General features: G+C 41.0%; 1 protein-coding gene across 4 annotated transcripts in view; it reads right to left on the reverse strand.

Moving 5' to 3' along the window:
- Window positions 1-23,509, reverse strand: part of RUNX1T1 (RUNX1 partner transcriptional co-repressor 1) — a 138,447-nt gene that overhangs the window by 89,250 nt on the left and 25,688 nt on the right. Inside the window, exon 1 of one of the 4 annotated variants that reach the window (XM_029923750.1) lies at window positions 22,941-23,113. The exons of 2 other annotated variants lie outside the window; for them this stretch is intronic. In XM_029923750.1, the coding sequence (XP_029779610.1) occupies window positions 22,941-23,028 (88 nt within the window). In that variant the 5' untranslated portion in view covers window positions 23,029-23,113. Of the gene's footprint in view, window positions 1-9,359; window positions 9,422-22,940; window positions 23,114-23,509 lie in introns of those variants that run through there. One more of the 4 variants, XM_029923753.1, reaches the window with a different exon arrangement.

A 23,509-nucleotide genomic window follows, 5' to 3' on the forward strand; every position in this document is an offset into this window, starting at 1 on the left:
TGGCTACTGGTCTGGGAACCCTACCTCATTCTGTACCATGTTTCCAAAATGCTCCTTTACCCTTAGAAAGTCTGGTATCTATGCTGAATATCAGCAATATCCTATAAAAACAAAGCCACCCAGTTGATAAGCTAAACTGACCCATGAATTTTTTAAAAGGCACAAATTAAGAGAAATACTGAATATCTGTCAAATTAGCAAGATTATTCTTTCAACGACAGTCCCTGAAACTCTAAAGTCCTGCCCTGTTCCTTTCAAAGGATTCAATGTAAATGTTGAAACAAATAGAAGAGGGCAAATATATTTCAAGAAAGGAAGCTGCATTAATGCAAGAAATTCCATGTTTTTCACGAGAACACTTTATATACATATATATATATATATATATACATATACATACACATATATATATATAATGCACTGAACAGATTATCTTAGCAGTCTCTCTGGAGTTTTGAGGATAAATTTTATCGGCCTATCACAATACTATTCATCTAAGATTATTGGTTAAAGAAACTGCTTGGCTGAATTTCCTGTGTAACTGAAACGATGAAAATATTTAATTAATATTTGTCTTTTGCTAGAATCTTGCTCAATATGTCTGCTGCAAGACTGAAACCTTACACCCATCCTCCCAAACTACATGCAAGCACTCAGGTAAAGGGACAGCTAATTTCCCAAAATATTGTGTACAACTGTCCAGAGTCCTGGACTTTGTTTCTAATTTCAATATTATGCCAAAAAAGGTTTAAGTATTATACACTGTAATATACTCATATAATCATGATAAACAAATTTATAATGCATGCAATTTTAACTACTATACAGCTAGCCATCAATAAAGTTATATAGCCAAAGGATAAATGTATTATGTTTCCCTCATGCTGAAAGCAGATGCTTTGATTCTTAAACATCATTTACCGAAAATTGTGTAAGATTCACTTATTTATTCCCCCTCATATTAACATGCTTTGTGCATTATTTGCTTCGAGCTCTCAGTGAATCCCAGTCCACCCCCATCCCTTCACGGACTCATTAAGCAAACATTTGCTGATTGTCTACTATATGCCACGCTCGCTCACAGGTAGTCTGGAATGGAATTATTAGAACTAAGAAATCAAGATCTTAATGTAAATGGCAGCTTTATCAAGAAGAGTTGATGATGTTTAAGATGTCTATGTTAAACAACAAAGAAGTGTACGTGTCTTGGGAGACATTAAAGGTTAGAATTCATCTCTCTAGCAACATCCCCTACCAAGGACCAGGAAAATCAGCGAGGGGGGAAGGGGAGGAGAAAGCCTCTGAATCACCTGAATTGAAGCCACAGTAACTGAAAAAAGCCAAGATGGGCTTTTCTTAAGCCGTGTATTTCTTATTTTACTCACTATCCTAAGTTTGCTTATCTTTCCAAGTTAGCAAATGACTGGAATGGGTAACAAGGGTGGGCACATTCACTGAAAAGAGGTGGGCGGATGACAGAAAGAGATGAGAGAAAACCCCGTCAGGTGTAGACAGAATTCAGAAAAATGTCATCAAATGTAGACAAAAAAACTCCTCAAGCACCACAGTGTAGAGGCCTTTCGTGTGGCCCAAACACTATCCCCCCTTTTAAGTCCAGAGAGCACCACTGTCTGCCTTTAATATTGCAGCTCACATGTAAACTCTGCTTTTTAGGGGCACACAGCACGTTTCCAATCATTATCATCACTGTCCTGTGAAGTAAAAGTCAGCAAGGCAGAATAATTGTCTCTAAGACAAAGAACGGGCAGCTCGGGCAGATGGAAAACTGACTTCTTCCTGGTCACACGATTAAGTGGAGGCACCTTGATTCACACCCAGGAATTGGCATTCTCTAGACCCTGTGCTCTCCAAAAAGATGGCCTGATAAAACACCACCTATGAATTGTGCATAATATAAATCCAAGTTGTAAAGCAAAAGATAAAACATGTTCAGCACAAACTGAGCGAGACTATAGCTGAGTATGAAGACCATGGCCATCCAAAGTGATTGCCCCGGAGTACAAAACCCTAAACCAGTAAACAGAAGCAACTCTGCGGCTTAAAGAGATACTCTTCTGCTCTCTGGCAAACACTGCAAAATGGCTCAATACTCCAGGAGGTTTTGATGAAAGGTATTTAACATCACACTGATATGGTCCACGGCTTTACTCCTACAAGGTGAGTAAAATGTAAATAAAGATGAAGAACAAACAGATAGACACTCCTTTCAGTAGCAAACAGTTAAATAGTAAGGACAGGTTAACTCTTCCTTTCAGCAAAGTTCTTCAGAGAAACCCCTAAGTTGTACAAAATAGAAGAAGTGTTAAAAGCCTGATTATGTGTACATTTGACGATTTTTTTTTTCTTTTTCTGTCTCTCTTTCTTTCTTTTTTTTGGCCACTTCATCCTCAGCAAGCAAACACTGGTGTGGACGAGTATGCCTGGGTAATTAAGAAGTGGGTTCTGCCTCTGGTTTCGATGACTATATTTTATAAACCACTGATCAGGACTGTTCTGGGAAGACTAGAAGAAAATGGCATGCTTTCTAAGAACACAAATTTTCAGTTCCAGCCCTTTAATAGTTTCCTAGGCTGTACAAAGACAACGAATGCCAGAGCAGAAAGGAAGAAAATAAATGTTAACAGGCCTTTCAAATGAAGTGTTCCCATAAGTGCTGAGTGCACAGGTTCAGATACAACCATAATAAAGAGGAAACAATGCCCATCTCCCACAGAAAGTGTCAGAATCCAGGCCCTTCCTCATTCCACTCATTTCCTTCTAAGGACACATGGTAAGCATTTCAAATGCAAGAATGTATAAATTGTTACCACAGAACCCTCAAATTTTATTATGCATTTTCCTCCCAATAACCCGACAGCCATTAAAGCAGACAAGTCCTGCGGAAGGCAGTGAAGTTAAATCATGCAAAGTTCAAGTGTAAAGTAATGATGTGCTCAGAAGCACAGCAATCGTCTTTCTCAAACTTCCAAATAACTAAGCACGCCATCAAAATCACCCCAGATTATTAAGGATGGTCTGTTTATTTTGTCAAACTCTTTAAGACTCTTGTTAAAGCTGTAAACACATGATAAAGATACCCTCTAATACCCCTTCTTCCTAAAAAGCATTTCTGCCCATCTAATTACATAGCTCTTAAGGCCAAACTCTTTACAAGTATCATGTTCTCGTTAGTACTTTCAAAATTATATTCTTGCATGAGCAGCAAGTACACGATATGATGTTAATAAACCACACAGAATTAAAAGAATCCCTCTAATAAAGTGAGTACACTTATCACGCAGCCTTTAAAAAAGAAATGTGGAAAACAGAAATGAAGGCTTCTAGAGAAAGCATTCCACAATTTTAAAAATCAACTGCTTCTTTTTAGAGCAGGATGGGCATGCAGAAAACAAGGTATCTGCTTTCCTACTGTGTCCTCATCTTCTAGGATCACTGTATCTGCATTCCTAGAGCCTTCCTGGGCCAGAATCATGGGTCCCCAAGTCACACTTTGGGTCTGCCAATATGCTGAACATATCATCCGCTCTCCAGTTTTCTTCTAACCTGAGACACTGGGAAGTCATCTATCTGGGCTTCTGATCAACAAACGAGACCCAGGCTCGCTGCTTTCCCAACGCCTGGAAGGTGCTGTTTTAGTTAGCCTGTACACTTTGACAAGGAATAAATCTATTATTTCTATTAGACTTTTCAAAATAATGACTTTAGCCCCCTGATGCCTATTAATCTCTTTCAAAAGCAGCCGGACCACACAGAGAACTACCAGCCCGCCTATCCTGTTTGAGCCAAGATCATTCTTGATGATGAAGGCTAATGCTTTTCCCTTCTTAGTTTTCAGCAAAGAGAACAACTCTACTTCAAATTCAAACATTCCCCTTTAAATGTTGTGATTCAGCTTCCATTACTAAATACCCTCTCCCAGCCACAGCATCCTCACCCCTGCTCAAAAAGGAAAGAAGGAAGGAATCCGAAATTCGACAAACCAGAGACTCCTTCCTCTGCCATTTAACTAGATCTATGTGTCCTTGGGCAATGGGCTGAATTTACCTGATCTTCAGGTTTCAAACAGATCACGTGGCCACAGACACCACTTACAGCACAAGGGTAGTGAGCAGTATATAGGGTGCCTAGCCCGCGGCCTGGCATGTACCAGCTTTCAATAATAGGCTGCTCTTACTATACTATCAGAGATTTATTCTGTTCAGAGATGGCAGTTATATATTCCCTTTGAGAGTAAGAGGATTTCCTGATTCCTTTGATTGGAACTCTATGGGTTGAAAAACATAATTAAGCTAGACATTCTCAGAAAGTACATTTACATTAATATTAATTAATGCAAACAGCTGTTTGAGAAAGCCAGCCAGATAAACCTGCTTCTTGGTCAGGTGTGAAATCCTATTGTTCTCAAGTTATGAGTCATTTAAGTGAACGACTTATTCCACTAGATACAGTTAGCCACCAAGGAACTGCAACTGTACACAAAGAAACTGCTTTCGAGAAATACTATACCCACTCTCACACACAGAAATTAAAATTTAATAAACAAAAATGAATGTTCTGTCCTCGGTATACAAGAACAACAAACTAAAAAATGTTAAGTTACGTTAACGAAGATCCAATCCGAGGCAAAGTAAGACAGGCAGAGGCTTTCTAATAAGCACTAAATGGCCCAGGGCCCACCCTCCACCGATGGCCTTGACTTCTAATGCACTCAGGTATTCCCTCACCTCTGGGTTCCTTTACCTGTCTCCTGTCTTCTCATTACTCTACATCCTAATCACTATCTCCTTCTCTACCTGCAGCTCTAGAATTCAAAACTCCTTGAGGGCATGAAGGGACCAAATCCTAGTCATCTGGTCCTTGGCACATTTTCAGCCACCTACCGATCTCTACCACCCAAATTTCCTTAGGTCAGTAATCTTTCCGTTGCCATAGCCTTGCATTATTCAATCTGCTTAGCACTCTAGTGATTAACCACAGTGAGGTTCTCTCATTTCCAAACAATTAGAAGACAAATCTGATGGCATTCTTTGGCCACAGGTCAAGTGACTACGGTTAGAGAAACGTCTCGCGCATCACTCTATAGTCCCGGTATAGGAAGGGAGGAAGCATACAGTGCAATCCAGGGTGGAGGATGAAAGACAACCAAGTTAAGTGTGACCCTGGGATGGCAGCGTGCTTCAACCCATATATGAGATTCAGAAGCAGCATGGTAAAGTGGGTGGACTGGAGAGTCTTCTTTCTTTAATAACCCACCTGAGCAAGTTGCTTCACCATCTCTGAGCCAGTCTGAACATCTGTAAACCACAAGCATTTGTAAGTTCAACTTTCCAGCTCTGAAAGGTATTTGTTCCTCTGATGATTCAGAAGGCTGTTCAGAATATTATAATTACAGCATCTTCTTTGCAAACATCAGAGGTCAGTGTAGTGATGAGATGGTTAATAAACATTTCTAAACTACATAATGCCCACCAAGCGGAATGTTTACTCTAAGGAATAACAATAAACTGGCTGTCTCGTGAAACCATCAGAAATGACCACCACCAACACCCGCCAAATTAAACACTTCTCTTTTTCAACAGACCATTGACTACACAGAAAGATACCTTGCAAAAGTTTCCAAGTATTGTTTAAAAGACACAGAATGAAAAGGTCAGGGACTCAAAAATATTAGCAGAAAATAAGTGAACAAGAAAAAGGAAGTGGTGCCCGAGCTTAAGAGAAGCTGGGGCTTCTAAGGGCCTGCTACAAGAAGGCACGTCTGCACACTCTACGTTTGTAATTGAGTATTTGCAGCTTATATCATTTTCTTTTAATAGCCGACAGGAGGCCTGTTTGATAGAGCAGAGAGTTAGCCCAACACAACAGAAAACCAACCTGCAAGGCAGAATCGAGTGACCGTGGATGGACTGTTGTTGTTTTTTCGTTCTTGCATAAGAGCATTTCTAGATTAATCTATTTAAAAGAAAATAGCCAGGTGCATTATCCAAATGTTCAGTTACCAGGGACACTCACAGTTGTCTGTCCATGGCAATTTCATTTCTGTTTTTTACACAAATCATCGCTTGCAAGCACTGATGTTAAAAACAGAAAAACAGTCTAGTACACAGTGGCTATAAATGCCAAATCAATTTTCAGCAGATAATAAAGTCCATGTTTTACAATCAGCAATGCACTGTTTTACTACCCAAAAATGTAAGCTAATAATATATAGCTCTACTAAATGGAAAATGCAGATATGCTGTTAAAAAATGGGCCGGCTGTGAGAAGATGGATCATTTCTGCAGGGACCTTCTTAAAGCTATGTGTAAGTGTTTTGAAAATATCACATGATGTGGCCATGTGTTAAAAATTACAGCCAGTTAAGTTCTCTGCTAAGAAAAATATGTGGGCAATTTATGAAATGCACTCCAGGATGGAGATGTCTTAAGTAAAACCAGATTTTGAAAACAAACCTTTTTTTTTTTTTTTTTTTTTTTTGAAACTTGAACTTAAAAAAAAAGTTCCAGGCACATCTGGAGAGCAGGACCATTGAGAAAGGGTGGTCTGACCTAATACTAGCCATCTTCTGAAAGAACAGCACTATTTCTGGGCTACACTGACTGTGCTTACTTATTGTCCTTTTAAGGACACAGGCCTGAAAGCATTTTGTAGGTCCACATATGTTCTTTGATAATATTATACAAAGATTGATAAAAATATAAATGTTCCAGAAAACTCAGAGTCATCTCCTCCCGAAACAGTATGACGTCCACGGTCTCCCAGCCATCCCACAAGAAAACATTTTCCTTTTCTTAAACACAAGGATCTAGTTATGACGAAGTGACAGGCAGTGACATGATATTGCCTTATATTAAGTTCAATCATAAAAATAGTTTAATCTATTTCTTTAAAGCATGCGTGGTCTCCTTTAACTTTTTATAGCTCATTTTGTTAACAGTATGCTATCAACAGCTAAAGCATGTTTTTTTAACCAAAATAGTTCTAGAAATTCTAAACGGAGACTTTTTTGTTTTTTTACCTACCCACCCCCACTGATTGGTATGTGTTTGAATAAGTTCAGTCTGGGCACATTTGTTTCCAGGGATCCCCATTTTTATGAAAAAAGGTCCCGGATCTGAGAATTGTTACATCAAGTTTGACACAACCAGGAGCCAGGTCTGATAATCACCCACCAAAATAATGATAATGATAATGATGATAATAATAATAATGAGGAGGAGGAGGAGAAGTTGTTGTTGTTGACATATATAAATACTTGGTCAAACAAAAAAGAAAAATGCAAAACAGTGACAATATCAGATTACCCAAAACACATCCTTTTAATCTACTACACATAATGTCTTATTTAAAAATATAAAATCTGTCCCAGATGGTTAAAATTGTTCATTAATATAAGTACATATGTATGGACTAAAATATGCTAAAACATACTAAGAGGCAGTCCATCCGTTAGGAGAGTTTAAAAAGTGCAGATGGGTGTCAAAAATAGCCAAGTGTCAGATCTGCTCAAGTATCGCCATTCTGGCACATGCTCACAGTCACAGCTGTTAATATATTCTCTGCATCCAAGTACAAGGTTTCCTAACACAGTTGATGAGAGTGCGAAACACCGCCACACTTGAGGCTACTGCTTTAGAACCAGTCAGATACTAACGACCTGACACTGAAACAAACTTATTGGTGATCCTAAAACTTTATAGTTCAATGTATTTTCAATAAGGGAGCTTTGAAGAGGACTTTAAAATCATGTAAACACATAAGCAGTCAGGGGTAGCAAGGGTCCTAACTAATCTCTCTCACCTATTAGCACTTACAAATGGCTTTGGGCTACTAACAGGTTTTAACCAAAACAAAATATAGACTCTTCAAAATGCTGGTAAGTCAGATCATTCAATATGTAGTTATTAATAAGAGCGTACAAACAAAGAAGATTCAAGGTATGCCATAAAAATCAGATGACACTGTGCTACAATATTCTGGCAGAAGAAAACATACACACACACACACACACACACACACACGCACTTTTGCACACAGATTCCCTGTCACATACCAATGGACACTACATTTTTAGTTGTGTGGTGCATATAAATCAAGATGAGAGCTTAAAGAGTTAAAATGACCTTTCAAAGACCTCAGTCATTGTCTTTCCGTAAACTGATTTTCCCCATATTTCAGCTACATACACTCCTTGTCTGCTGAACTGATAAAAAAGTGCAGTTCTGTCACAAATGCATCCTTTCTGCACATATATCAATAATGATGAGGACTACGAGACACATCCTAAAGGGAAAAACATTCTTCAAACAACTGGCAATACCTACACACAACTGCGGTTGCAGAAAACTGGCAGATAATGTTTCAAAACACCATCTGTGAGGTGTACAAACTCTGTGACCAAGCAGTCTCTTCTGCCTGTCCTACCCAAATAATCTGCACAAATCAGCCAGCTGGAGGATCTCTATCTGCCCTGTCTCTTTTAGCTGGGGACAGGCTGCTCAAAGTAGGTCCAGGGTAAATCAGACGGTTCTTGAGAATAGCAAGAAGCAACCCATTCTCCATCAGGCTCCCCCCCCCCCGCCCCCGCCCCCGCCCCCCATCCCCAGCCTTCTTTCTCCATAAGCAGGGACTTCACTGGCCACCATCACAGACACTCTAGGTTCCAAAGATAACATGCTTCAGAGGAAATTGACATACACTAAATTTCCAGGACCACAACAGCTTCAGTAATCCAGCAGACTTTTTATTTTTAATTAATCGATTCCAATTATTTGCCTTATGACATCTAAGGACTGTGATTTAGGGCAAGACTGAAATCATTAGTAGTTCCAAAGCTCCCTTCACTTTCTCTGACATAAACAGCTTTTTAAAGAGACCTTATCCCAGGAATCTGCCATAATCTGAAAACTCTCTCCAGTGATGAAATTTCCAGGATACAAGGTACAGATGACAGTCACAAAATCCATAACAGAAATAATACTTCTTACTTGGGCTAAATGTGGCTGTACTTTCCCCTCAGCCTTTAAAACACACCTCCAAAATTCTGAAAGCAAAGCCTCCACACCCTGTGCCCCTGTATCTAGATCTCATGGCTCTCTTTATGCCCAAACCTTCCACTTCTCACCTCACCTCTGTCACCCCCCCCCCCCCCCCCCCCCCCCCCCCCCCCCCCCCCCCCCCCCCCCCCCCCCCCCCCCCCCCCCCCCCCCGCCCCTGCCTCTGCCCGCCCATGTAAATCACAGTGCAGCGTGGGGCTGAAGGTATTTTCCATGCATAATAAAAAGTAAGCTTTCTGCATTTCAAAATCAGAGAAAGAAAGCAGAGCAGGGCTAACTCACCAGGCATCCTTGTTGAATCCAGCGTCCACACGGAAAGTGACTCTCTCCTAAAACCAAGCGAGATCGGGGCTCATGCCTCCTGTTCTGGAATGAGCGCCGGCAGAGAGAGGAGGGCCGTCAGAAGGGGCGGCATAGCCCGAGGCAGGGTGCTGGGCGCGTGCGCCTGCCAGGCAGAGACAGATGGAGAGCTGACACTCCGGATTGCACTTGGAGCAGAAATGTGGATGATGACAGGAGCACATGTGGCCTTGAACCCAGCCCTGTCTCCTCAGGCAGAACAATGACAGGGATGTGTGGGCAAAGTATCGCAACCCCTACCTCCCCTTACCCACTCTACCTCTCTGGGCAAGTTCCAGAGCACCAAAGAACAGAAAGTAAAATGCAGAATGATAAGCTAAATGCTGAATAATTCATTCATCACCACCCCCATCCCGTTACAAGTTAACCCTTATTTTGCCAAAAGAATGGAAAGTAGACTGGCCCCTACCACTGCTCACAATGGAACGCTTCCCTTCCATCTTCTCATGTTAACAGCCATAATTGGAAACTCTATTAAAAAAACCAACGTAGGCACCAACCTCAAAGCTTGTTTATTGAACTGGAAACCCAAAACAGTATAAAAACATCTTTTTTAAGACTTTGTATTTCGTGCCAGTTTATCCTACTGAACAAAGTATCCGAATCATTCCCTTTGTCGACTTCTCAGTAGTATGTGTAAAACAGAACACTTTTTAGAAGCAGAAGCAGACCACTTTTATTTTACTAGAGTGCTTTTAACCCCCTGGGATCCCTGCCTTGATATGCTCCAAACATTTTCAGCTTACTCTCCTCTACCTTGCATAGAGATCCATGGGAGATGAAAACAAAATCTTCACTGTAAAGCCTTTTCAAAAGCCGAACAATCACATCCTCCTGATTTCTGATTTTTTTGCACACCCTTAAATGTTTATCCTTCCCATGAATAACACATACCCAGCCAGGTTCAATGGACTCTTCCCCATAAGCTTTAATGGACACCATGATATATAAAACTACAAGCCTTTGTTACAGTGCTTTATCTAAAGCTGGCTATTTTCCTCTCAGCGGTCCCTCCTTAGTCCTTTGTAAAACCTCCTTGCCTCACAGGAGAAACAGACGCCTGCCTGCCTTGCGTGCCTTTTCCAAACACACAAAATGCCAGGCAGAAGGGAAATACTGCTCGCTTCTAAAACGCTTCCTCAATTTAACACTTGCAAATCTTTCCTGGGTCTCTGTGTATTTGTTTTAACAACAGGGCACAGGATGAGACCGATTCCTCAGGCTTCACCTTTCCATAGTATGGTCAATCCACTATAAACACAGAAACAATTCTACCCAGGAGCGTCTGCCCAGCCAGCAAGCTCAGTGCATATGACAGACAGGAGCGTCCCCTTTAACTCTTGCCATCCCCTCGCAGTCTTCAACACGCCCTTTGCTTGTTCTAGACTTTCCATACTCTTTTAGTCCTTGTCAGGTTGATTTTTTCCTCTCCTTACTGCCTCAAAGAAATCTCAAAAACCCATCTGAAAACAGAGGCAGTGACTGTGATTCCTACCTACTCACTCTTCCTACACCTCTTCCCAAGAGCACACGCAACCTGTTTCAAAGTACACCCACCTACGTGCACATACCCTACACAGACTAAAAATAAATCATCTTTGGTAAACAGCGTCAACCAATAAGAATGTCTACGGCCCCTAAATACTGCACCCAAGAAGCACGGCTTCATCTAGCGAACCCCTCAAAAATCCATCATTGTCAGAGACAACTTGTAAAAAGACTACAATTCATAATGATTACTCTGTTCTGTCACTAATAGTATACCGCACCCTATTTATGAGGCCAATCTTTTTGTTCATCTTAGTTAGATGTCACTCGTAATGAGGTTCTGTGTAATGGATTTCAGTACAGTTAAGCACCAAGCTCAAACATTCTTATGACAGAAAGCTTTATAGCAGGCGTGAGAGTGATAATCAATTAAGTCCTGCTATAAGGGCCTTTCTGGAATCCAGCATCCTGAATCTGTAGATGTTCATTTCCAAAGAGACTATTTCTTTAAAGCTACTCAATGCTACGTGTCGCTGATTTTTTTTTAATACTATACCTGCGTTAGAAAGAAAACATTTTCACAGTGGGAGACCCAACTTTCATCAATATGCACGGTGAATCACTTGTGAAATAGAAAATCCTATGACAAAAATGCAATACACTTTAAGAAAACTGGATGATATCCACATTGAAAACTGGGTCTTAATATTGGCATACTGCAAGTCCCTAAACCACTGCTCAGAACATTGAACTTCCATATGCTGTGTGATTATGTATCTTTTCTACGTGTAAAAAAAGCTTTTTAAGCTGTTCTCTGACTACAGTAATTGCCACTTTAAATTGATCCACGTCAACAAAACCCAGATCCCTGGAGATTCTCACCTAGAAGTCTGACTGCAGAACGGGCCTAACTGAATGCGTGTGCATCAGAGAGGAGTCCAGCGTTTTCTCAAGGAATCAGTCTCCTCCTCTGATGCGTTAATCCGTGGAAGCAAGCAAATCAGTAACCCCATCTGGCAGTTCAGGGAAACCTGGATACGTAGTTCTGTATAGTTACTTAGACCAAAATAACTTTCCCTTTAATAAAAGAAAGAAAGAAAGAAAGAGCAAGCTTAAAGAGCCAAGGTCTCCAACCTCCAAATTGTATAACAAAAATAGACAATCAATAACATGATGAATGTACTTATGCAGGTGAAGGCGAAAAAAAAGAATATGTACGGAGTATGTACTGTGTAAGTTTTCTCCAGGACAAAAACACCGTCCTGTGTCACCATTAGAAAACATACTTTTAAAACTTAAAATAGGGGCGCTTGGCTGGCTCAGCTGGAATAGCATGTGACTCTTGATCTCGGGGCTGTGAGTTCGAGCCCCATGCTGGGTGTAGAGATTACTAAAAATAAATACACTTTAAAAAAAACCTAACATATATTCAAAACAATAAGAAAGACCACATCGCTGACCACTACACTCTTCCTCGGGAGAGCCATGTCAGTTAATGCACGTCTTTTAATTAAGAACACAGAACATTTTTAAGGCGATTTTTGTAAGTCATCTAAACAACCACTCCCCGAATCAGTAAACGTGGTCAACAACCTAAAGCCAGGCTCCCCCAAAAAATACATTGGTTGCTTTTTTTAATTAATTTTTTAATGCTTTTTATTTATTTTTGAGAGCGCAAGCAGGGGAGGGTCAGAGAGAGGGGGAGACACAGAATCTGAAGCAGGCTCCAGGCGCTGAGCTGTCAGCACAGAGCCCGACACGGGGCTCAAACCCACGAACCGTGAGATCATGACCCGAGCTGAAACCAGAGGCTCAACCGACTGAGCCACCCAGGCGCCCTGGTTGATTTTTGACAGTGAGCTGGGATCCTAGGAAGGCACCTTGGGATTGCATTCCTCTCAGGTATCTTCCACTTACTTCCAAAACAGAGGAGCCCTGTCATGCAGATTTTTCCTTTGTTGGAGCCTGACTTAACCAATGGGCACTAGGAGTCTACTGAAGCCCTCAGCAGTGGTGAGAGCTCTCTACACTGGTGATGGGCCAATGCCAGTTAAAGCATTTCCACAGGTCTTCTCAACTCTCCCCTGCGCTTCTAGCGGGCTGCTGTGATACACTGTGACTTCACACAGTGGGTATTAAGTGAGTTAATTCAAAGGATCTAAAACCTCATTGATCCTAATTGAAAGCAATACACCCAACCAAATACTTTCCTACCCCATCTGCTCTGGCCTGCCACCAGCTATTCAATACAAGAGAATTAATAGTTTCAGATATTCTAACCGACCCAATAAAGGCACTCATTTAAGCAGGGCTGCATTAACAAAGTGAAAAAACAAGGGCAAAATGGGTTCAAATGGAGCATTTTACTCCTAGTTGGCTTTAACAAAGCTGAATAAGGCTTATTCTGACTTTTTATGTGCAAGACTTGATAAACTGAATGAGAAGGCACTCAATGATCAGCCAACGAGCATTGATGAATGGTCATTAAGACCCCCCTGCTCTTAGGGGAGACCCTTCCACAAAGTGGCACACCAGCTTGAAAGGGCGGACTCGCTAATGTCCAGATTTCTCTGCTTGCTTGTTCCACTTTCAATTTCAGACCACTGGCCACCAAATGAGGCTGACATATTGGAAAATAATGTTTTATGGGCGAGTGGTAAAAAATAAAATGGGGGCATTAGCTCTGCTTTCAAATTCAAATCTGCTAGTTTTGTCAGACCCCAAAGGTTTTGATTTTCCACCCAGCTGGAAGCTATTAGTGTTTTCTAAAGGCATCCCACTGACAGGGCAAACCTACCTAATGTGTGAGCTGTTGGGCTGAGGGAGATGGACCTCTCTTTTGGATGATTTCCTAACTTCTCATCACTTTGACAGTCAATTAAATAGATACAACACCTAATAAAAATGTACATTAATTTGTTTCTGCCTCTGAAAGACACATGAAACTGTATTAAATAAAAGCCACAGTAGATTGTCTTCTGACAAAGATAAAGCCAATTATGCTCTGCAAGGAAGACAATTGGTTTATGTCTGAGTTAGGCTACAACAGAAGATACAGCCAGTGACAAAGAAGTGAGGGGAGTGGGAAAAAAGTTAAGTCAAAAAGTTCACCGAAGGATTCCACGAAGGTAAGGGGTTATCTGTCACCTTCACTCCGTTCTATAAAGGTCTCTTGTAAACAACTAGACACATTCACACTATTTCCCTCAAGTATTTCCTTTTGAGGAAATGATTGGCAAGTATTTGCGCCTCAACGTTCAGCCCACCCACAGGAAAGCTCCTGAGAACTTTACTTAAATGACAAAGGGACAGGGGACCTGACCACCATCTTAAGAATTTGAAAGGTGCACAAACATCACGGGGTCAAGGGTGATTCGGGACTGAGAGGGCCTACGTGCTGGCAGGAAGACAGAATCAAGCAAAAGCAAGGCGGCTGGGTAGAGGAAGCTTGTCGTAATAGGTGATTGTACCAGTCATCACAGAGGCAGAGAAGATTCACTGCCTGGATCATTGGCAACTAGATGGCGGAGCACCATACACCACAGGGTCCCACAGAGAACACGCTGCATGGTCTGTGGAGAAACCCTCATCCACCAGGGCAAGTGGCAGGTCGAGAACCAGAAGTCATGACCCCTTCCCTTCACTTATGACAGGTCAAACTCAAGGGCTCAGGTCGCTTTGAGATTTGTTATCTCCATCAGTTAGAATGAGTTAATAACGTGCCTTAGAACTGTAAGTTGAACATTCCAATCACGATACGTGTTTATATAATCGTGATGTCCTACACTGATAAGCCAAACAGTTGTCTATGAGGTTTTTGTTCTCCCTGATCCTCAATGTCTATAGAATAAAAGGTTACTTATAGCATTCCAACAATTTTTCAAGCAATGTACTGAATTCTTAACTCTGGGTGAAGTATTCTTTACACAGGAATGAAAAGGTGTGTCCTCGTAATCTAAGGATGGAGGGCACATGTATGTGTGTTACTGCAAAGAGAAATCCGTTTAAGCTATCACTTGATAGAAATAAGCAAACTTTATATTTGTCATTACTAGAAAGTATCTCTGACAGTGCCAATGCCTTTAAAACATCACAATATATGGTCATTCTTTTCTACCAACAACTTTTGACTATTGATGCCAAATATTCCAAAGCAGTCTGAAATGCTCCAACAGATTTAGCACTTACATTGCTTGGATGCTCTATTATTTAAAATGCAAACTTCAAACCTAACTACCACCATTAAATACAAATGACTCCGCAGGCACCAGCAAGGGGTTAAAGTATATTAAAATTTGTAGAGGAAAACACTTCCTTGATAATCCACAAGGCTGAACACTAGCTACATTAACTCTGTCTTTTCAAATAAGAACATTTTCACATAAAAGCGATCGATCTTAGAAAGTACACACGTGCGTGCAAATCTGCAAGTAAGTTACCATTTCTAAGTTCCTCCCGTTGTTTTCTTTTTAATCACTCCCCAGATCACGCGGATAATCCAGAAGACACCCCAACTGCCCAGCCCTTATCCATCTGACAAGGACTGTAACACTATATGGAAAACCTTTGTCTCAATGTCACCACCTCCCCATCCTGACTAATGGCGAGTTAGTTTTGTTAAAACGCAAGGGTTCTGGCGCACGCTCCAGTGAACTTTCCCTCCTCCCAGCACCAGAGACAAAACCTGCCGCTCTGCGCGGTGCAGGCAGCCATCTGGACAGCTTTCCCTCAAAGCCCAGCCCACACCACACTGCAGGCGAAATCGGAGGGCTCGGGAGCTCTGTGGGGCTATTCATGACATACCAATTTCACATTTTCTGCTTGTACGCTTGCAACAATAAATGCTAATGAGGACTATGAATGACAATTTTAAAGACAATAAAAAGGTCTCCAAATCCCTTGCATATGGAGACACTGTTTTCAAAACTTCACCTTCTGTTACAGAGCTGTTAGAGGCGAAAGGAGAAAAAAAGAATAACCTAAGGAAAACAATAAGATGATCAAAGCACAACTGAATCCTTAAGATTTCCACAGAAAGCAATCTGTGTAAGCCCAGGGAACCACAGATCTCTCCCACCCCCAGGAGCAGCCCTATGAATTCATGAGGCACCCTCCATCTCCACTACCTTCGCCTTCTGTAGACTTGCAGCTTAATAAAAGCAGCTCCTGCTAAACACAGACTTATTTGGGAGCCTGGGAATTCTAAGGGCAGTGTTTGTCCAAAAATAATTATAATCGTCTTCATCATACTTTGGCGTAATATTTAACATTCCACATATCTTTAGGTAAACATAAAGGCAAACTGGTTTTCTTCTGATCACATTGTTCCTAAAAACAATGCGATGATTCTGGATGGTGAAATTACAAATCGTGTTTATTTTCCTTTTTAAATGTTTCTGTTTTCCAAATCTTCTAAAATGAGCATATATTACATTTTGAACCAGAAAAACAAAAAACAATAAATATTACGTACGATGCAATGGAAGAACTGAACAAAAGATAAGTGTTTTGACCTAGAAAGGAATAAAACCATTTTACACAACAAAAATAAAACAAAAGATTCATCTTCTTATAAACTGTAGAAAGGGTATCCTTTTCATTAACATGGATTAAGACACTTTCAACAAAATCCACCAGGTGGAGCAAATACACAGCAATAAAAAAAAAAGTCCCAGATTTTTTTTCATCACGTTATTTTTTCAGACTACTTTTTTTTTACCCCTAACAAACTCTCCACTTCTTATCTCTCCACATTGCAAATTATCAAAATCTATGCACCCACACTAATTTGCTACATTTGTAAACAAATGCAAACGTACTCAAAAATGATTTTGGGCTACTGTGCATTCCATTACAAATTTTCATTCCAAAACTGCTTGATTTGTTCAAATATTACCCAGTGCAGTGCATCTGCTTTTTCACCAAAGTACATTTTCTAATTAATGTTTTACTCTGACCCTACTGGGTTTCATCATGCATTCCCCCTTCCTGACACAAGACCAAGCAGACTAGAATGTATGCTGTATATTCTGAAATACACAGAACAGTGGCTACAAACCTAGGAACCTCGGCTCATTTCCTTTACTCTGTATGGAACTTTAACTTCTCACTCTGACTTTCTACAAGATTATTCTTAATTGTATATACCGAAATCTTGTTAAAATTCTGTGACTTTTTTTTATTCATTATAATATGCAAGATGTCCTGTTTTCATTCCTGATATAAGCCCACAGTTACTAACAGAATATGGATTTTTCCCTTCTTTTTTCTGGGGTTATTCACCTCCTCCCAATTTCTTCTCCCACAGATCTATTTTTCTTCCTGCCGTTTCACCCCACCCTTCCGGAGCACATGCAGCGCCAAGGCGCCAACCCCGCTTGCCCGTTCGCGTTTTCTCCTGTAATTCCTGCCGCCACCCGCAAATCACAACTCTTCTCCATTCACTTTTCAGAGTCCTCCAAGTTTTTTCTCACATTATACACTCTCTGCTGCCAAGGCTTAATGCTACAAATGGCACTGATGTTACTTGGATTTAAGAAAGCTCCAGTTGGATAGAACCACCAAAAAGTGAGAGCTTGAAAGGCGGCGAGGCGAGGTGGGGATCGCCTAGGGTCTGTCACGTGGAGGGGGACACCGATTAGGAATGTTGAATGTGGCTTAACCTATATTTATATATTTTCTTTTTTTCCTATTTACGTTGATGTTGAAAAGAGAAATCCTCTGAAAGAACCGCACCAGGCTGATACATAAATAAACACGCACATGCCAGAGGAAGTACACAGTACTTCTGAGCGAGCTGTCTACGCTGGAGTGTAACAGACCATGGTGATGTCAGCTCCCTCACAAGACGCCCTGGGCTAGTCCAGCTATTTAAATGATCATATACTTTTCACTGGAGTGGTATACAAATACATAAAGTATTGACATTACCTCCATAGATACAATATGAAAAAAAAAGTTTTCAGAATCATTCCTAGCCAACTCTTCCCTACAAAGTCCGATTCCTTTCTTCTTTGCAAAGAATGGGATCAATTCCCTGGAGCCATGGTCGTGCACAAGGCAAAGGTGCACACTGCTCCCTTTATCTCCCCACAACTCCCGTTAACATGAACGGCAGGCATGTAAGTGCATCTGAAGGGTAAATGCCCCTCAGTCGGCATGACAGAATCCACACGAAGTCGCTGGAAAAACCGAATCACTGCGTGTGTAGTCACACTTTCCCCTCCCTTTGCAGGAAACCACCCCACCATCATCACCTTTGCTCCCCCACCCACCATGCGGACATTTCATCAGCCCACACTGTGGATAAAGAACCTGCTGGATTTCCTCTTGGTAAGATAACATCTTGTTATCCTCTAGGGAGCTCCCAAATGGCTCCAACTCCAAGCATTCCTCAGAATATTTATCCTATACGATCCTCAAATTGGCCACACATTGCTGTCCAAATATTATTTCTCGCCACCCCCAGCTTCATCAAAGGGTGTGCCTCTTCCCATAGCAAATGTCCAGGTCTATGTTCCAATTCTGAGGACAGGGGAGAAAAAAGCCCAACCTTAAAAGTTCTAGCACCTTCATTTCAAGATGGACGAGTCTCATGGACAGATTAAGATTCTAAAACTGCCTCATCCAAACAACCTCTGAACTACGAGTTCCACGCTGAGCTACGAGTGAGTCTGACCTAAAAAGGCAACGCACATAGGACACCCTATGACAGGAACCAGGAGGACAGGAGCACATTAAGTAAGCCCGGTGCTCCACTGGTTAACATCTGTGGCCTGGACAGAGATCACGCAAGGCCGGAGTGTGACATGAAAAGAGCCCTAGTTTTAAGTCATTAAAAAAAAAAAAAGAAGAAGTGTATCTGTCTGTCGGGCCCGTCCAGAAGGAGAGAGCAGGGACACGGCACTGGCAGGAACCTCCGATTCCTGACCAAACCCTCTTCCACACAATGCCTCCAGAAAGAAAGGAACCCAGGGCGGGAGCCAGCCTGACGCTGGCGGACAGACAGGGCTGGCCTTGCAGGATGTCAGAGCGCCAGGCGGCCGCGAGAGATACTGGGTTTTCACACACTCTCAGGCTGACTGTTTTGCTCTTCAGGTAATTAAACAAGGAAGCGGGGCTCTGGGTATGAGCCTGACCCGGCCGCTCCGGCTCCCTGGTTCTGCATATCAACTTCCGCAAGCACTGCCCCGGGCATCAACACAACATTCGCCTCTCCGCTCTCCCCCGTTTCCTTCTCCACCTCTTCCTAAAGCTGACCCAGAAACAGATCCTCCCTACAAAAACATCCACAGAAAGGGCTGAGCCTATTTGTAATAAAAACCTCTGGGCTGTGGCAGTTCCCAGGCACTACCCCCCAATTTTTCAAAAGCAAAACATAAATAAATAAATAACCGAAAGCAGCAACCTCACAAAAATTCATATACAACAAATCTCTGCAAAACACTGGTGTCTTAATTAAGATGAGTTATTCAAAGAAAATAATACCCAAATAATAATCCTGTTTTCCTTAGCATGGGTTGCTTGATTAAAGTGTAAATCTTCAAAAAATTCAAAAAACCTCCTCGAGAAATGATTTGGATAGTCCAGTTCACAAATTAAACCTGCGCTGGGTTGTATAACTAATATTATTATTTTCGGTTTTGGTAATGGACATTATGGCAAAGCAAATACCACTTATGATGTGGTTTATTACATTTCTTCAAAAATCTCATTTAAACAAAACTCTATTTGTGTACAAAGGAAGTCACCAGGAAAACTCAGGAATATAAAAAATACCCCTTAAAAGAAATGAAAGTGGTACATTTATACACACACACTAAGCAATGATTAGAATCATATAAATAATATATTCTTCCTTCATCTCAAAATCCATAGAGTAAAATATTGGCTGAAAGAGACACAGACCAAAGGAGAGAGGAATACAAAAGCGTGCCTGCTTGTCTGTGTTCAACACAAAGAACATTAAATGAAAACAACTGGCATGCTGCCAAATTCCTATAGAGGCAAAGAGATTCAAATAAATTGATTTCACGCATCACACTGACCTGGGATCAGTGTGTAGGGCTGCAGTAAGCTCCAGGCTCCATGTGGGGTAAAGCCCATTAATGCTCTCAGACCCCTCGAACACGACCAAGAAAAACTAAAAATACACACAGATGCTCTCCAAACCCAGCAATTTTGCTTGAGAAAATCACTTTCCTCTTTTCCTAATAAAGATAACAATATTTAAAGGTGCACTGCACCATTTAAATTAACTTTGAAAAAATCATGCTTTTTAAAAATACAGATGTGGCTTTTGAACCCCATACAATACCTATACATTAGCACTGCATAAATATGTCACCCCACGATCTGAACACAGATACACAGCACTCCGCAACAGAAGTTTCTCCCGTCATAATTGTCTCCCATGCTACTCCCCTGGCATCCTCAGGCAGCCAGTGAATCTTTTTTATTTTCAATATGACAAATACTGGGCCCTTCTTAGTATTAGTATTTTCCTTTTGTGGCTGAAGAGCAGCCACTCCCTAGCTGTCCTAAATCCACCCACTCCTCACAAAGGAGTCTAGCTTCAAATCACATTCTAGAGGATCAAGACTTATGCTTATTTTGGGCATGCTTCAACACACGGGGGAAACAGCATTTTGCCTTTACCAGCTTCTACCTAAACTGCTGGCTGTCCACTCAGCTCGGCATCATTCCCGTGCCCCCCACCTTCCCCCCACCCTCACCCCTGCAGCGGGTCTGTCTCCTGGTGACTACCTGCCCCCCCCAACTCACTACACGGACCAGACTCTCTGGCGCCACCTCAGGCCGCTCCCACTTAGAGCCCCAACTGTTCAACTTCTCCTAGTTCTTTACTTTTCCTGTCTCCAAATTACAACCCCAGGAACCCAATGGATTCCAGGTGTTTGCAAATTTAAAGGATAGGGTTTCTGTTCTTCTCTACTTCTTGAGTCAACTTGAGTCTGAACCCTGTATTTCTACACACCCATTACCTTTACCAAAAGGAAGAAATAACTAGGAGTAAAATTTTCAATGCCACATAATAAGAAGGAAAACTCAACAGTTATCCCAACGGTTATAAACAGGCCAACACAATGTTGATATATATAAATAGTGTATGTGTGTCTGTGTGTGTACACACATATTTTTAAGGATGTATGCACACACACGTATAGGAAAGAAAGAACTCAGCATGATGTTTGATACCTGATGCTATCCATTCAGTATTTGCATATTATAACAAATGACATGCATTAAGTCATTTTTAAATGTGTGTCCTTGTCATGCACTTTTGCTTTCAATATGGGTCTTCCTTGCTACAATGGTTCCCCAGCAGGCCACAAACAGAGCCCCATGACCAGAGGAGAAGAGGATTGTAATGGGATGGGGGCGGGTAAAGACCAAGACTCTATGGATCTGCAGCATATGCCCTAGTTTTTCAATCCAATATCCTCTTCCATCGGTAATCTGCATCTTAGACTATTTGATCATATTATTAAGAGCCCCCATACAGATATATAAGGCCAAAAGCACAACTATATTCTCTTTTAAAACAAGTGCTTTCTTTTGATAGAAGATGAAAAGAAACAAATTCCTAAGCAGTGGTTGTTGCTGCTCTTGTTGTTGTTGTTGTTACTATTATTATTATTATTTATTTCCTTTAAGATATTGACATCTTTCTATATTTGGACGTGAGAAGTCTAGTCAACCAAGATGTGAGTTCACAAAACACTAATTTTTAGTAACAAGAGTACATGAGGTAAGAAGGTAGAAACAGGTGAGAGAGGTCTTCGCTACTTCATAAAGCTGAATTCCTTGCCTTCGCTCTCATTAATTACTGGAAAAGATCATCATAAGATGAAGAAAAGGGAATGAAAGGAAGAGAAATACAGAGAAACTAAATCACGATTTAGACTACCTCAGAGGATTCTGTAATTATACGGAAAATCATTTCATTTTCTATGGTCTTTCACAAACACAAACAGCTTCATTTGCCAACGCCTTCTTGGAAACTTACAGAACAAGCCAATAAGTATTTGTAGCAATTGCAAGAGTAGATGCTGTGGGGTGGGCACCAGCAGCGATGTTTCCAGAACCATGGCCACAGATGGTAAATATTTTGCTACCCCTCTTTCCATGTAGTCAGGCAGGCAGTCAAAGAACTTCAAAATTCCCTTCCCAATCCCTAGAGTGCCAACCAATATTACACAACATTTGTGTTAACTCTCAACTTTTTCCTGGCACAGCTCAGCCTTATTCATCTGTGCTTCTGCCCAAGTCCACTAAACCTAAAACTGAGCTGGCTACAGGAGGCATCAACTCTCTGGAACCCAAAATTCAGGGTCCTCCTTCATTTTGAAATGTTGCAAGCTTTAACAAGTCTCTTGCCAAATGGTAACATACTCAGTTTATATTTGCTGTTTTCCTGAAGTTAGATTTGGGTTGTTTTTTTTTTTTTTTTTAATGTGCCTATGAAGATGAATTTTGCTTAGGAAGTAACATTCACCTAAAAGTTAAAAAAAATCCAGATCAATTAGAAGAAATAATAAATTGAAAAGCACTTTTTTCCCTCTTTAGTCAACAAACTGTTTCAGAAAAACACCATCTCAAGTTACAATAAACACAGAAATCATGGCATAGCTTTTACTCTTTAACTCCAAGTATTGCTCAGCTTATAACAGATGTATTATGAAACATGGCAAGAAGCACTCCAACAAGGAGAGGGTGGGAAAAAAATTTGGTACTTGATCATTTGAGATCTTCAGACCCAAAGCTATCAAACAAGAGTTCCCACAGCCAGGCTGATTGATCCCCGCCCAATCCCATACCCGAAGACTTCAAAAACAAAATTTTAAAAAATATATAACACAGATTCTTTCTTAACAGGCACTAGAGGAAAGAAGAAGAAAAAAAATCTTCACGATTATAATGTATGGGGAAAATATAAGAGTGATTGGGGGTGGGGGTAGGTACATTGCAAAATCAAAATATTTGTCTGTTCCTTACCTTGACAATATTCAAAGTTCCCTTTTTTCCGGCAGTCACCTATTACTAAACTCAGTGCTCTCCAAGTGTTTCTTTTGACAGATATCATTCTCCACCAATCGCTCTGCTAATTTCCTCTCTCCTTTTCGGACTGGGACAGATATTATGTTCACCAGCCCAGAGATCAATCTTTTCTATTGACAACAACAAAGGGGAAAAAAAACGCATATATCACAACCAGTCTGAAGTACCACACCCGACCACTTACACGATAATATTACACCAGTTTTGTTTTGTTTGCATTAAGAAACAGATACAAGCTCTTCCTAGTTTCAGAAGAGTCCAAAACAATTTCCATTTCTCAGTTCCTGTAATGACATGTTCTAAAAGACTCTTGAAACTCCAGGCATCTGACTCAAAGCAGGATCCCTCCTCAACCTGGCCACTCCTCTTCCTCTGACTGGTTTAACACACATGCACGTAAATACCTTGAAAGAATGTGTTAGATTGTTACCTTGTTCAGTGAAAACTTAAATAAGTTGTCAGAGACCGTAGTTTCTTTAGAAAATGCTTTGAAACGTTATGTGTTT

The sequence above is a fragment of the Suricata suricatta genome, chromosome 15 (assembly GCF_006229205.1).
Source record: "Suricata suricatta isolate VVHF042 chromosome 15, meerkat_22Aug2017_6uvM2_HiC, whole genome shotgun sequence".
NCBI lineage: Eukaryota > Metazoa > Chordata > Mammalia > Carnivora > Herpestidae > Suricata > Suricata suricatta.